Source organism: Siniperca chuatsi, linkage group LG11 (assembly GCF_020085105.1).
Source record: "Siniperca chuatsi isolate FFG_IHB_CAS linkage group LG11, ASM2008510v1, whole genome shotgun sequence".
NCBI classification, from domain to species: Eukaryota; Metazoa; Chordata; class Actinopteri; order Centrarchiformes; family Sinipercidae; genus Siniperca; species Siniperca chuatsi.
In genome coordinates, this window is record NC_058052.1 from 6764612 (window position 1) to 6778278 (window position 13667).

At 41.9% G+C, this 13667-nt stretch overlaps 1 protein-coding gene across 3 annotated transcripts in view; it reads left to right on the forward strand.

The window, feature by feature from the left end:
• The window catches only part of LOC122884277 (inositol polyphosphate-5-phosphatase A), a 144636-nt gene that overhangs the window by 111054 nt on the left and 19915 nt on the right, over positions 1 to 13667 (forward strand). For all 3 annotated transcript variants that reach the window (XM_044213983.1, XM_044213984.1, XM_044213985.1), the window contains 2 exons: positions 7696 to 7791; positions 8686 to 8760. In XM_044213983.1, the coding sequence (XP_044069918.1) occupies positions 7696 to 7791; positions 8686 to 8760 (171 nt within the window). The remainder of the gene's footprint in view (positions 1 to 7695; positions 7792 to 8685; positions 8761 to 13667) is intronic.

Below are 13667 nucleotides of genomic sequence, written 5' to 3' on the forward strand. Positions count from 1 at the left end.
GATGCTATTATTTAGTCCAGATGAAATGTGGCATAAACTGTGAGGGATAGGGGTCTCTTTGTGCCTGGTACATAGTGTCCAACTTGTATGATGTCAGTCTATTTTTGACTAATGCAGTCCTCAGTCTTTGTAGAACGCAGCACAATAATAGTTTTTTTTCCTCTCTGAAGGATGGCATGGTTGCCAAGATAACACATGTTGTCTCTGGGAGTTGTGCACACACCGTCTCCATTGCTATTCCCAGCATTTTAATCACTATAGTTTGTTCTAATGCATATGCAAAGAAGCAGTCTCTATAAGAATGGCTGCACATGGCTGAATTCACTGCCTACTCAACAAGTCGGTCACAGTTCCTATTCAAATCAGGCAATACCTTAATTGATGGTATTTGTTTGCCTGGGCTCAAAATTAAAAAGATGAGTGATGATAAAATCTTTTGCTGTTGTTGAGGAAGCCAGTAGAAGTGCTAGGATTATTTAAACAACTTGGCCTACAGGTTTCCCTGTGTGAGTCTTTACTGTCAGCAGCAGAGTGATGTTTCTACAGAATGGCTCATTGTAACACAGCTGTAAACCCAGTGTTGGCACCATGGGCTTTTAAACAACTTAGCCCCCTGACATTAAAAGTCGCTGGGCTCCATTCACATCCGCACACAAATATCCCATCATATTTAAGAGGGCCCATTAAGGGCCACATTGAGAATTCATGGGCCTTTCTCTCACTCCCCCTTGTGTGATTTATCTGTGACGGCCATATTGCCGGGCCCTTTCAGAAGGAGTGGCTCCAGTTTTTGTCTTAGAGGAGGCCCAAAACAATGCATTTCAGGCCCATTTCTCCGACAGGGCCTCCTCTTTCAGGGGGCAGAGAGAGCCGGGGCTGGCCTAACATCTGTTTGTGTCCAGAGCCAGGCGGGCCCGGAGCACAGTGTGCCTCGGTGGCCCCCTTCTCCTCTCCCTGGGGGTCTTTGTTCCCCGATTTCATGCTATCAGAGCGGCAGCATGTTTTCCTGCGCAGAGCTGTCAGGGGCATAAAAGGCCCTGAGTGGGGTCACATCAAGAGGGATGGGCATGAAAAATTGGTAAAATGTATCACAAAGCCCACCCACTAGATGGTTGCCTAGCACCCTGTGGTGGGGTTTCAAGACCCCCCCCCCCGTACCTTCCTCTTTCCCTTTTCCTAGGCTGAATTACACCTCTCTCTCTCTCTCACCCTGGCGGACAAGCACATCATTTAGATGAAATGGTGCAAACAAATTAAAGGGTGGTGCTCTAAATGAATCAATGTTCTTTGTGTGTGAGGAGGGTTTTGTGCCTCGTAAGGGTCTTCTCCTCCCAGTGCGCACTGCAAGGAAGATAGCTGGTCACCTGCCTGCCTGAAAAAGCCATCAACTGCTTTGGTAGCTCAACTGTTGCTACAGAGAAGAAAAAGAAAAATTCTTTGTTATAATACTCCTAGATAACAGTTTTCACTGGTGCGATCAGTGTTCATTGATTGAATCTTAGTCTAAGTGGACAGTTTCTAACATATGAAAGAATCTCTGTTGTATATTTTTAGTTCGTCTTGTTGATAGTGCTAACCAGGCTTTATCGAATACCAGAGTAATGAACTCGACAGACTGCATTCCTATTGGACCATCACTAATCACCAATCACTGATTGGGTTTTCAATATTCTGTAATTGACTCAGCAACGACAAATTACCTTACTGTCTGTTTTCTGTAATTGATTTCCAGCTAGAGCTACAGTGGAATAGGTAAATTAAATGAGAGTGCAATGTTTTCAGGTGCTTAGTGTTTATACTCTATATCAATATCTCTTCTGTTGGCTATGTTTAAATGTGCCACAGTGATTGCTGCAGGGTTGGATGTGAATTTGTTTCCTCATTAACAGGATAAATGCTTTTTTTAAGTCTGAGGCGTTAAAAAGAAAACATGAATGGCCATAGCACTGCTGGCTACTCCTACAGATCACAAAGCCTCCTTTTGGAAACATAATAATTGCAGCTAACAACATTCAAATGAATGCCACATTAAGATGGCTATTGAGCAATTTAAGCATGCATGGGCCTTATTGAGAGGTTAAGAGAAGCCGGTACGTTAAACAGTCTTGCAGACATCTGCCACGGTTGGTTTCAAAGTGCTGGCTAAAAGTGGCAGAGGAGGTTTCTCAGATTAAATCTCTCATTAGGTTTTCTTTGTACAGGTGGCAGTAATGTGTCAAGAGCCCGGCCTGAGACAATGTCCTCCTCTTACTGGGACTAATACGCCTCAGGAGAACCCACCCTCTTTTTACTGCCACTACTTTACACAGAGACACAGTCACAATGAAGCATCTGGTGGCCCTTTCCTGTGTCGAAGGCTTTTCCACGGCCATTGTGTCTACTAGTGTGCATGTGAGAGAGAAAGACACAGAGAGATCAGGAGGCTTAGTACATTTCTGTGGCTCAACTTGTCTTGTTTAAGTTACTGTGTGTTTCTGTTAGTATGAATCTTTACTTAAAATGTTTGGAGATAATTTCAGAATATTTGCTTCCAGCTCTGACTATCAGTTTGGGTGGGTGAGCCAAGTGCGTGCTCGTGCATCTGTTTGTGTGTGTGTGTGTGTGTGTGTGTGTGTGTGTCTGCGCAACCCCCCGGTAGTGGGAGGTCACTGGGGTCAAAGTGATGAATTTTTATAGGCCTGTTCCCTGTGTTTCAGCCCTGTCCCTTTCTCTGCGCGCTGCACTGCCTCTCAAAGACAACCATGCAGGGCAATTTGTCCTGCGGGGCCCTGCAGAATGGGCCAGCAGAGAAGTTAAATACCAGGGGGGAACACACACACACACACACACACACACACTCACACAAAACATACACATACATTCAGTCTCTCTCAAACGCACACACCCCTCCGTCCTGTTGTCCTGAATGATTTGTGGCCTGTCCATTATCCATTCCGAGGGGACAAATGCTTTTGGCCGGTTTCTGAAGGTAAAGCCAGAATGGCAGCCCTCAATGCGCGCCATTGTTTTTAGAGAAGTTTCCCAGATGTTATAATGCATAAGATAAATAGGGCACATTATCACTACCTTGCACGCCCTCTTACCTCTCCGAGCTCGTTTTTGGCAAGGGCGTGGCAGGTTAGGAGACCTCCTACGATGCACACACTGCCACCAGCCCTTAGTGTCAGCTCTCACACAGCTCAACGAGTTCATGGGAAGGGGTGAGGGTTTGTGTGTGTGTGTGTGTGTGTGTGTGTGTGTGTGTGTGTTACTTGCTGTTAGGGGTGACACAGGCCAGGTTTACTAGGGTCAGTTGTTGACCAGTGGGTCACACACAGGCTAACTTTGCGGGTGATAATGCGTCCACTCTCACCTCTCCTCCATGTTGAATCCCTATTCTGCTGTGTGTGTCAATGATGAATCCACAGTGTTTGGAAGCATTAAATTAGCCAGCCACAGGGAGACAGGAGTGGATAACTCTGGCTTGTGTCCAGTCAGATCGGGTGGGGAGGGTCACAGCTGATTTACTGTCTTTCCTGTGTAATAGCTGGCAGGAAAGCTGTAGGCCGAATTTGTTGTTGCCTACTTTGGATGCCCCCTTTTACCCAGCTCAGGCAGATGTCGCAATCATGCATGCAGGATGGGCGTGATGAACGGTGGAGAAGGGAAGAAAAGTGATCGGAGTGCTAAGCAATTCACGCTGAACCTGCCAGCCCCGCTGGCACACCTTAACTCAGCTGGCAGCCCCGGCTTTGCGTGGCAGCGAGAAAATAATGGCGCATTCTGACAATGCCACTGCCCCTGCTGACACAAAGGGGAGCCCCTGTCCCCTGCCTCTGGTAATGAAGAATAAATAGTTAGCTCATTGTCCACTCATCCTGTCTCTCTCTGCACACAGTCTCATACTCTCTCTACCTAATTGAGGTTTAATCACTGAGTTCTAAATACACTCAATGGATTATTATATTGGTGGAATGACAGTTTGGTGAACAGTGTGAATCATGGCATGAGATTGGGGTGAGGGAGGGAGGGATATAAACCCCAGAGGAGTTTGGATGAATTGTGCATTGGCTGGTACCCTGTTATGTCACACATTTCTGCTGCTTGTTCATACTTGGCAGATTGTGATTCTGATTGTATTGAAAATACAAATTTTACTGACATCTACTAACCAGACTAATGTTTCAACACTACTGTGTCTTCATCAGAGTCAATATGGACAAAGGCATAAATCAAATACATATATAGTGAACCAAGAACAGGTCATTAGATATTAAGCTAAACAGGATCTGAAAAGTGGATCATAGTTCAAAGGGCTGGAGATGCCAGAGCCAATGTTCAAGTGCCATAAACCATACAGTACACTATAATGAAATATACTGTTTAATATTCTAAAACAAAAAAAGAGTTCAATACATATACATCTTTAAAGGATCCTACTAACAACTCTGTGTATCTAAAGCCTGTTATATTTTATTCCTCTGTGCCATAGAGCTCCATTGTTCTCCAAAAACTATTAAAAACACATCAGTGAGCCACACTGCTGCACTGGGTGACATGTTCCTTCATTACCAATGAACACACACACGGTAGTTTCTTTTGATTCTATCCCACACCATCCTGCTGCTATAAATAATCACAAGCTTACCAAATATGTATTAATCTGCACCTGAAAATAGAAAAATAGAAATTGATTTTTTTATTGACACTATATATGTGTGACCTGTTTTGTAGAAACCAATGGCCTTGGGCCTGAGTGCCACAGAGAGAGTAGGAAAGTCAGAAAGTGTTGAAAAATGGACGAACACTTTTTTCATGGGATTTGTTGACAATAAATGTTTCTAAATGTTGATATGTAGAACACCCCTGTGTGTGATATGCTTTGTCAGGAATGCCATGGGGTTGTGTGTGGGTTTCTCAGTGTTGGGCACAGTGGATCGCCTCCATCTGTTGGCAGGACCCGAGACAGAAGGCTTGAATGTGTGTGTGTCTTTGGTCTTTGAAGTGGGACAGATTGCTTTAACCTCTCTTCTAAGGAGAGCAGCTGGAATAGAGAGCTCCTTTAAACAGCCGCTTCCTCCTTCGACAGTCATGAGATTATCCTCCATTGATGCACAAAGGCAGCGCCTTCCTCTGCAACCTCTCATCCCAGCCCCCCGGCCTCTGGCCCTCTACAAACACTCAGTGTTGACCTGTGACCCATAATGCAGAGATGTGATGCCAAGTCACTTTGCAGGATCAGTTTAAGAGCCCAGAGGAGTGAAGACATCCTTACTGTCTCCTCCAGCTGCTTTTCCCGACAGCTGTCTGTTAATATTTTCCCATTAAGGAGCCAATTGCAGCCAAATGAATTATGGTAATATCATTTTGGTCAGTTAGAGCGTATCTACGTGTAATGTGCTTAGGAGGCAGGAGCTTTGAAAGGGAGAGATCTGTTCAGAGATTCTGCACAAGCATCTGCGTTCTGCTGGAAGTTGGAAGGAGACATCACTGCATTGATATGGTCTTAAGTGACAGCATGGGGTTCTCATTTTCCCCATCTTTAGTGTTTGCTGGGCAGATCTTATGACCGAGGCACTGGGATCAGCGAGGACTGAGCCTTGGGGGCTTTGCGTGCGTCGGATGAGGGGGATGTTTTTCCAAAGGACGACAGTAGGAGAGCTGTGATCAATCGGGTGCAATCAGCCACCACCAACTGCACTGACACACTAATTCGTCAATCAATGAATCAAACCTATGAATCGATCAATCAGCCACATGTCAGCATCCAACACTATGCGACAGTCCCGCCCAGGATACCTAAAACACTGGCCACACCAGTGGTGATCTGCTGCACTCGTAAACTTTAGTTTGTTTGAAATATAAATAGGAAATAAATAGCTTTATCCTGTTCAGTTAGACACTGAGTGTATGTCAAACACATCTTAAATAAATCAAGTGTCTTCAGTTTCTTTGTCATTCTTGCAATAGGCCAAATATAAAATGTGCTGTTGGAATCATTAGTTTTCCTGAAGCTAAAATAGTTCAATTCACCCAGGAATCCAGAATGTAATTGTTCTAGCAAAAGACATTTTGTTCCCACAAAAAAAAGGCAACATTAGCTAATTATCTCTTTCTTTTTCTAATTGAACCTTCCTTGCAGTGACACTCTTGGCACAAGTTATAGGCTAACTTGAATACAAAACCTGTGGTTCAATTATCTCACTGACAATGATGTCATCCCACTCTTCTCCAAGGAGAAATCTGTATGTATGGTCTTCTATCTGTTCATATCCACCTGCATTTGCATGCACTTACTTATGTAGGTGTACCACTGCCAAATGTAGAGGACATATTCATGTTTAGTGATGACCGTGTTTTGATCCAAGCCCTGACACTGGATTATCAAAATCATTTGAACATGAATGGAGGGGCTATTTCTGTCCTTGAGATATTGATGCTTATTGTGCCAGTAAGCAGCAGCTTCTGGCCTCAGTGGTAGCTGTGAAGTGGCCTGGGATTTCTGCTTGACTGACGTTTGGATTTGCAAAGCGGACGACAGAAGGGGGCTCACTTGGAAGAATTACAAGACCCCGACGCTTGCAGAATCCCAAAATATTAAGGTCCATTTGAAACAACATTGTTTTAATATTCACTAGACTGGCAAGAAAGGTTGTGGTTTTTGTCACTTACATCTGAAATTTATAAAAAATTATTTTGAACAGAAAGTATACCGCATGACCACATTTGGTGCAGTTGGTGCTAATCAAAGATGGCCAAAAAATGACTTTCTGTGGTTGTCTTTGCTAGTTGTGGCTACAATGACTTTTTGACAGGGAAAGTATCTTTTGCCCTTCTCACTAGCTCCTTCTTTGGCCTATTCATTGCACAAAGCTGCTTAAGCGCACTTAAGCGCATTAGCATTTGGCTGCCAGGGGACCATATTGACCCTGCATTTGGATGGCCTAAATGAGTGAAAGATGGAGCGATTTGTTAGGGCTTTAGAAAGTTGCTTTTGGGGGGGGGGGTGAGCATGAAGGAATGGGGTTGAGGCAGTGGGTGTGGGTGGGGGGGTTGTTCCACTGCAGAGAGTTGTTCCACTTTCTCTCAGGGCATGGTGTTTGTTCTAATCTGGTGTGCCATTTCTTCGTGGCCGAAGCAGGACTGATTTGTGACATTTCAGTCTAAAGGGCCTTTTTCTGCTCGCTATATTGGCTTGACCCGATTATCTAATCTGTGCTTTGAATTTCAATCAGGTCACCCAGTCTCTGCCGTGTGGTATGGGAACCACTGGCTAAGGGATTGCCTCATTCAACTGTCTTCAAACACAGATGGTCGAATGTTTAACTAATTGTTAAACGGGTTCACAAAGGGGAATTTAACCATGCACACAGTCCATGGGGTCAGTACATAGACCCAGATAAAGAGAAGGGACAGTGAGGTGGTAGTTTGTGGGGCAGTTCTTTAAAAATCATTCAAATGCGGCGCAGTGTAGTGCATGGTGTTGGGCTCTCTAGCATTCTAAACTACTGTACAACTACTGTACTGTGTGTGTGTGTGTGTGTGTGCTTGTTGGTACAACAAAGTAAAATAAATATAAATTCATAAATGGTTTCCATTTTAGTAACTTTCTTTTTCTTTATTAGCATGTATTCCTAATAGGATTTGACCTTTACATTCTTTTCCTCCTCCTTTGTATTTTTATGATTACTCATTCTCTTCCTCTCTCACCTCCAGAGTCTCTGCTCCACTGCCACCATGCAGACTGTCAGAGCCGCAGACACCAATGAAGTCGACAAGCTAATATTCCGAGAAAGTGATAATGACCGAAAGGTAAGCTTTACTGCAGTAATGCTGCCTATCACAATACTGACTTGTCATGACCTCACTCATTTAAATCCTCTTGTTATCCTCACACATTTTTGTCAAATTTCATTAAAAACAAATTTGTCTTAAGGCCTAGTCACACCAGAAAGTGGCATAGTGAAATTCTCATGTGCTATATGTGGTATAGTGAAATTCACTAACTGTGTGTTAGCAAGCTTGTTAGCTCAGTCGCTAACTGGACAATAAGTTCATACAGTATATTCAAGAAAGATATTTGCACCATCGACTCCCGTCTCATAACTGTCTAAAAATCATGCCTTTTTTTGTGGAGCAGTTTATTCTCCAGCTAATAAGCTACAATAGCTTCCACCATTTTAAAACTCTCCTGCTCTCTTCCCTCAAAGGTCAGCGCTGTCAGCATGGCTCGCTGTTAGTCAATGGTGAGAATTTACATGTCAGAGTTCACCAAAGTTGAACGATTTGCGTGGATTTACTTTGCCCGGCATGCAGCTCCACTGATTGTGGTGATTCCATTGAACTGAATTGATTTCGCTGCAAAATTCCACCATTTTAAACGCTGGTGTGACAAGGCCTTAATAGGAATATGATGATGCATCTATACTGCATGTTGAAAAGGAAAATTGCACTTCTGGATTTGTAATTAAACCTTTAAATACTAATTATTTTCTAGTTGTATATTTGTCATATACCTGAGGTAATACAGGTTGTGTTAACATGCAGTGTAAAGTGGTGTGATGCCTCAGTGAGACACGTGTAGAATTAACAGTGCTGTCTGCCATTGCAGCACACTGCTGTTCATTAGCGCTCTAATTACAAAGTGCAGTTCACATTAGTGTTGGTATTAATCAGAGCACCATTTCTCTCTTGCCACTGATTTAGGTTGTTCTTCAACTTGAAAAGAAGCTTTTTAATTATGTCAACCAGGACGTTTTCCGGGAAAACAATGGGACCTCAGTAAGTCACCCCTTTGCTTCCTAACCTAACCTTTATATATTCATCTACTCTCTCATTTCTCCACTTCCACTTATTTATTACAAATTAAGTTCATTGTATCAACTCTATAGACTTCCATTTTCCACTCTGTAGTTACGACAGCTGCCATTTACTACATTTCATCATCTGTGAAAGGGACAGAGCACCAGAGAATGAAAGACAAAAGATTCATTGCAGCTACAAAATTTGATTTGAGGGCTTTTCACATTTGAATAGTAGGTACAGAAAATGGTAGTGTAAAGGTAAATAAGCTCACATACAAACAATGTTTTAGTTGATGCCCTCACATCACTTCGGCCTGACACACACTCTCTTCGTCCCCGTGGGGCCAAATGTCTTTGGAATAACTTTTAAATGAGACCGAGTGTAGATGAGGTGAGTGTTAAGTGTCTGTAGAAGAAAAACACCCGTACATACTTCCACTTTTATTTGGCTATATATTACATTAAGTAGTTCAAAGTTGGACCTTGTTAAAAACTCCATGAAGGACGCACACACACCCACACACCTACATAGAATGGATTGTGAAGCCACTTGTCTGGCCAGACTGGAAGCATAGAGTTTATTTATGTTGTTGGCCACATAATGTAAAAACATAATATAAGTTCTGGGTGATAATTCTATATTATCATTCATGAAGTTTAATTGGAGTTGTATCGTGATGATATCTTGTTATCGTTTTACAAAATTTTGATTTCAAGGAAGGTTTTGTCTAATGTAATGTATAATTGTATATTGTATTGTATAATTATTAAAAGTTATATAGAAGTTGTGTGATTTTGCATACATGTTCCATGTCACAATATATATCAATATCGGAAAAGTATTCTTATTCACATCATTATATTTATTATATCTATATCATCCAGTCATAACTTCATCCAACATGGTCCAAGATGGGTCATTTGGGTCAGGGGCAGATGTGCCACATGATTTGGTGTTAAATTATGATGTACTGTATGTGTTTCTATTTGATATGACACACATTTCTTTTTATAGCATCCATCTAATTATGTATGAAAATGATATGTTTACTTTTGTGTGTACCTGTGTTTACATGCCCCTGAATCAGACTGCGTCACTAAGTAGTTTTAGACATCTGTAAAGGCCTTAACCAAATTGATTGTAAAAGGGATGGCTGGTACCTTGTAAAAAAGTGTCTTAATCTTTCGGTGTACATGTGTATATCAGTCGCTCCTGTTCTTTCATATGATAAAGCCCACTCATGTGGCTCCTAAGCAGGCTGAAACATACTTTGTTTAATCTTTATTTCTGCAGGGAAGGTTTGCTGAGCACAAATGCTCTTTTTCAGCGTTGCTCTGCTTTATGCTTGTGTACTGAATGCAGCCCCTGTAGTCATAAAAATCTCGAAAGCTACTGGAATTTACTCCACAACTTCTTCCCCATTAGGTTTCTTTAAATTTAAGAGGGGAAAGTTTTTCTGCGCTGTAAGATTCTATCATAAATTTACTGTATCAGCTTTTTCTAGCACTGCACTGACTAACCCTAACCCAAAATTCAGCAAATTTTAGGTTCTTAAGAAGAATTTCAAATAAAGTTCTGTGGGTTTAGTAACACAATTTCAGTTGTGTGAACAAGTCTCTCTGTTTGACCTACCAATTGGAAATCTGGTTATTTTTGAGGGAGAAATCATCTATGTCCTAAATAAATATATGTTATTGTGTGATTATTTTCCCTGAAGCATATAAACAGGCCCCTAGTGACAAAGCTAGTTCACCAAAACAGCAGAAAAGGAAATCATTCAGCTATTTAACCAAAAATGGAATTTGAAAGACTCTGGCAGATATTGACTTTACACATTGTACCGTTGGACATGGGAGAATCATTGAATCTGATCAGCAGAAATGTGTAGGAACTGTGTAACAATAGCTGTAGGGGGCTGAGGCACCCCCTGATTTCCTCCTCTCCCTCTCCTCCTCCTCCTCACCAAGCCAGACAAGATGGATGACATAATGGGGACATCAGAGATAATCTGATGGTCATGGTCTAGTTAAACACACCATGTTATGATCCTTATAAAACAAACTACCTTTCCAAAAGGATAAATGTCCCTCCTCACACTCCTCCACTTGGGAAGGGGAAAGAGAAAAAAAAATCCATTGCATCCTTCATCAACTGCAAGACTTGTACCAGCTTGACAGAAATTTAATTCGAGGCAGCTCTTGAAAATAATTATTGTATTTTGAGAGGAGTAATCATTGGCCGGGACATGATTGAATGTGTCCATGCCTATTGACTTTTGCTATGATTAATAGGTTTGTTTAGTCGATATTCCCATCGAAATTGTATAATTAATTATCCCCGGCGCTGTCATGGTGGGACGATGGAGAGCCCTGATGAGTATTTGGGAAGATTAAATTTTCCGGGCGCTCGTGGCGTCAGGGGGCACCGCGGGGCTTTGCTCCGGTGGAGAAATGGGAGGAGCATGGTGTGTGTGTGTGTGTGTGTGTGTGAGAGAGAGAGAGAGTGAACGCGTGCGCATTGTGCATGTTTGTGCTGTGCATCTCTAGATCAGCACAGTTTCTTCCTCCCCTGGAGCACACACCCGCGGGGCCGTCCCCCTCCTCCGTCCCCATTGATTTTGTTTCAGTATCTCTTTATTGTAACTTTATCAGTGTGGTGTCGGCAGATGGGGGACCAGGAGAGGAGGGTGTGTTTGTGTACTAGCTGTAGTAAGTGATGAACCTTTCTGTCTGGCCTACCTCTCCTTGTCATGCTGGCAGCGTAGTCCTCAGCATTACTCAAAAGCCCAGAGACGTTTTAAACATGAGAGGACATAAAAAAATAAAGAACAAATGCCGCTCCAGCCTAAAGTTTTTTTCCTGTCAAAGCTCTTAAGTGGCTATACAGAGGCCATGCTAAATGGAATCTGACCTTTATTTATATAAACTGATGCTGTACTGGGTCCCTGGTTGTCTCTATTTTCAGTGGTTCTGGAAAGTGCTGACTGCTTACTTAGCCTTATCAGAATAGATAGCATGCATGCACAGTTGGTCTTATTTACTGTTACTGGCTATGTTCAACCTGAGTTTTTCAGCCATTGCTTAGTTCTTCTAACAATGCTTCTGAGTGGTTAAAAAAGTCCAAATTGTGCCCTTATTTTGGAAGTCAGTGTCGTTTTTCTGACATTTTGGACATTTTTTGATTGTTGTAATTCTAATTCTAATTTCCTTCCTGTCTACTTAATTTAATTAACATGGAAATGAGAGTTCAGAGGTGCAGTATACTGTAGTGTTGTGTTTTGTTTGGTGTTGAGAGGGGCCGGCCCAATCGGCCATCCCCCGTGTCAGTGACAGTTTATCGCTTTTTCACACAAAATAATGAAGATCCCATAAAAAGAAGGAAAATTATGGCCCCTGCAATGAAAGCCAAGTGTGAGAAGTAAAAATCAAATTAAATGACCTTTCACCCCAACTTTATTGATGGGTTTTAATGGCAGCAGGTGTTGTCACAGGGGATATTTGACAATGCGTAAATCAAAGCACAATTACAGGTGGTGGACAAGCCTGAGAGGGGCAGTTGGGGGCCAAAGACCTCGTATCCCCTTTTATTTACCCCTCTTAACTTCCTGCCTCTTCTATCTAACTATCAGCGCCACTCTGATTTAAGAGCGTGCTGATCATCCAAGCAAAGTCAGAAATTTGTGCCCATGACAGGGTAGTTTTTACCCAGACACTTCTTCATCTTTTTCCCTCTGTGATATTGCGGGAGCTGCATCATCTCGCACCACCTCCTCCACAACTCCCAAGGTCACTTTCTGGTTGACAAACTACTCCTGGCTTTATAATGTCACGAGGCCTTGAACCAATATAAGCAGTTTTTTTTTTTAAATCACTGACCTAGCAGAGCAGCAGAGCATTATGCTTAATTGACCTGGGATGAAATGTAGTGTGAAATCTGTGGCTGCAGGGTTTTTCATTCACTTGAATGAATTACTCAACATTCACTTAAGGCACAAACTCCATAGATACACACAGCCATATGTTGCTCAGCCCTGCTGTTTAAACTGTGTCACACACTTATAATCTAAGGTGCTTTACCTCAAACAAACAGAATCACACCTGTGAACATGATACACGTGCACCTATAGAAAATTGTCAATTATTGATTTGAGCACTCACCATGATACCAGTATGAGCATATATTGCTAAATATACTTTTAAACACACTTCCCACCATCTTTTATCATGCTCTGTTTCACAGTAGAGCTAGACTGATAAATCAGCCGGGCAAATATATTGGTTGACATTTGCTTACTGCAAATATATCAGTATCTGTGTATATGATGACCAATAAGTAACAAGAAATTTCAGCACAGAAATGCCAAAGATATGTTTGAGGTAATATAGAAATAATGTCACCATTTCATAGTCCACCAGAGAAGATTGACAAGTTTATTTACCAACTAATTTAAATGAATAAGAAATGTTTGTTTATTTATGTGTTTCTTTAGAAAAATGACTAAATATATACATAATTGACTCGCCCTCCCCCAAATAGCGTCTGTCCAGTCATAGCTTAGCAACCGTAACTAGGCACGACAGGCCTGTCAAGCTTTGGATTTCTCCACATGTTGAAGTGGTATGCATGGGGCTAGTAAAGGTAATACTCCATTTACAAAGAGTTTGGATGTTGGTTTCTTTTTTTACCATCTCCAAAACTAAAGACACAAGTGCAAAAGTGTAAATAATGTATTAAACTGAAACACAGACAAACACATTTTTGTGTTTGTCTGCTATAACGTCAGCTGCAAAACATTAGCATACTACCCGTAGTAATAAACAAACTCGGCAGAATTTCAAAGCAGGTTACTTTTAAAAAAAAAAAAAAAAAAGCATAAATTGAAC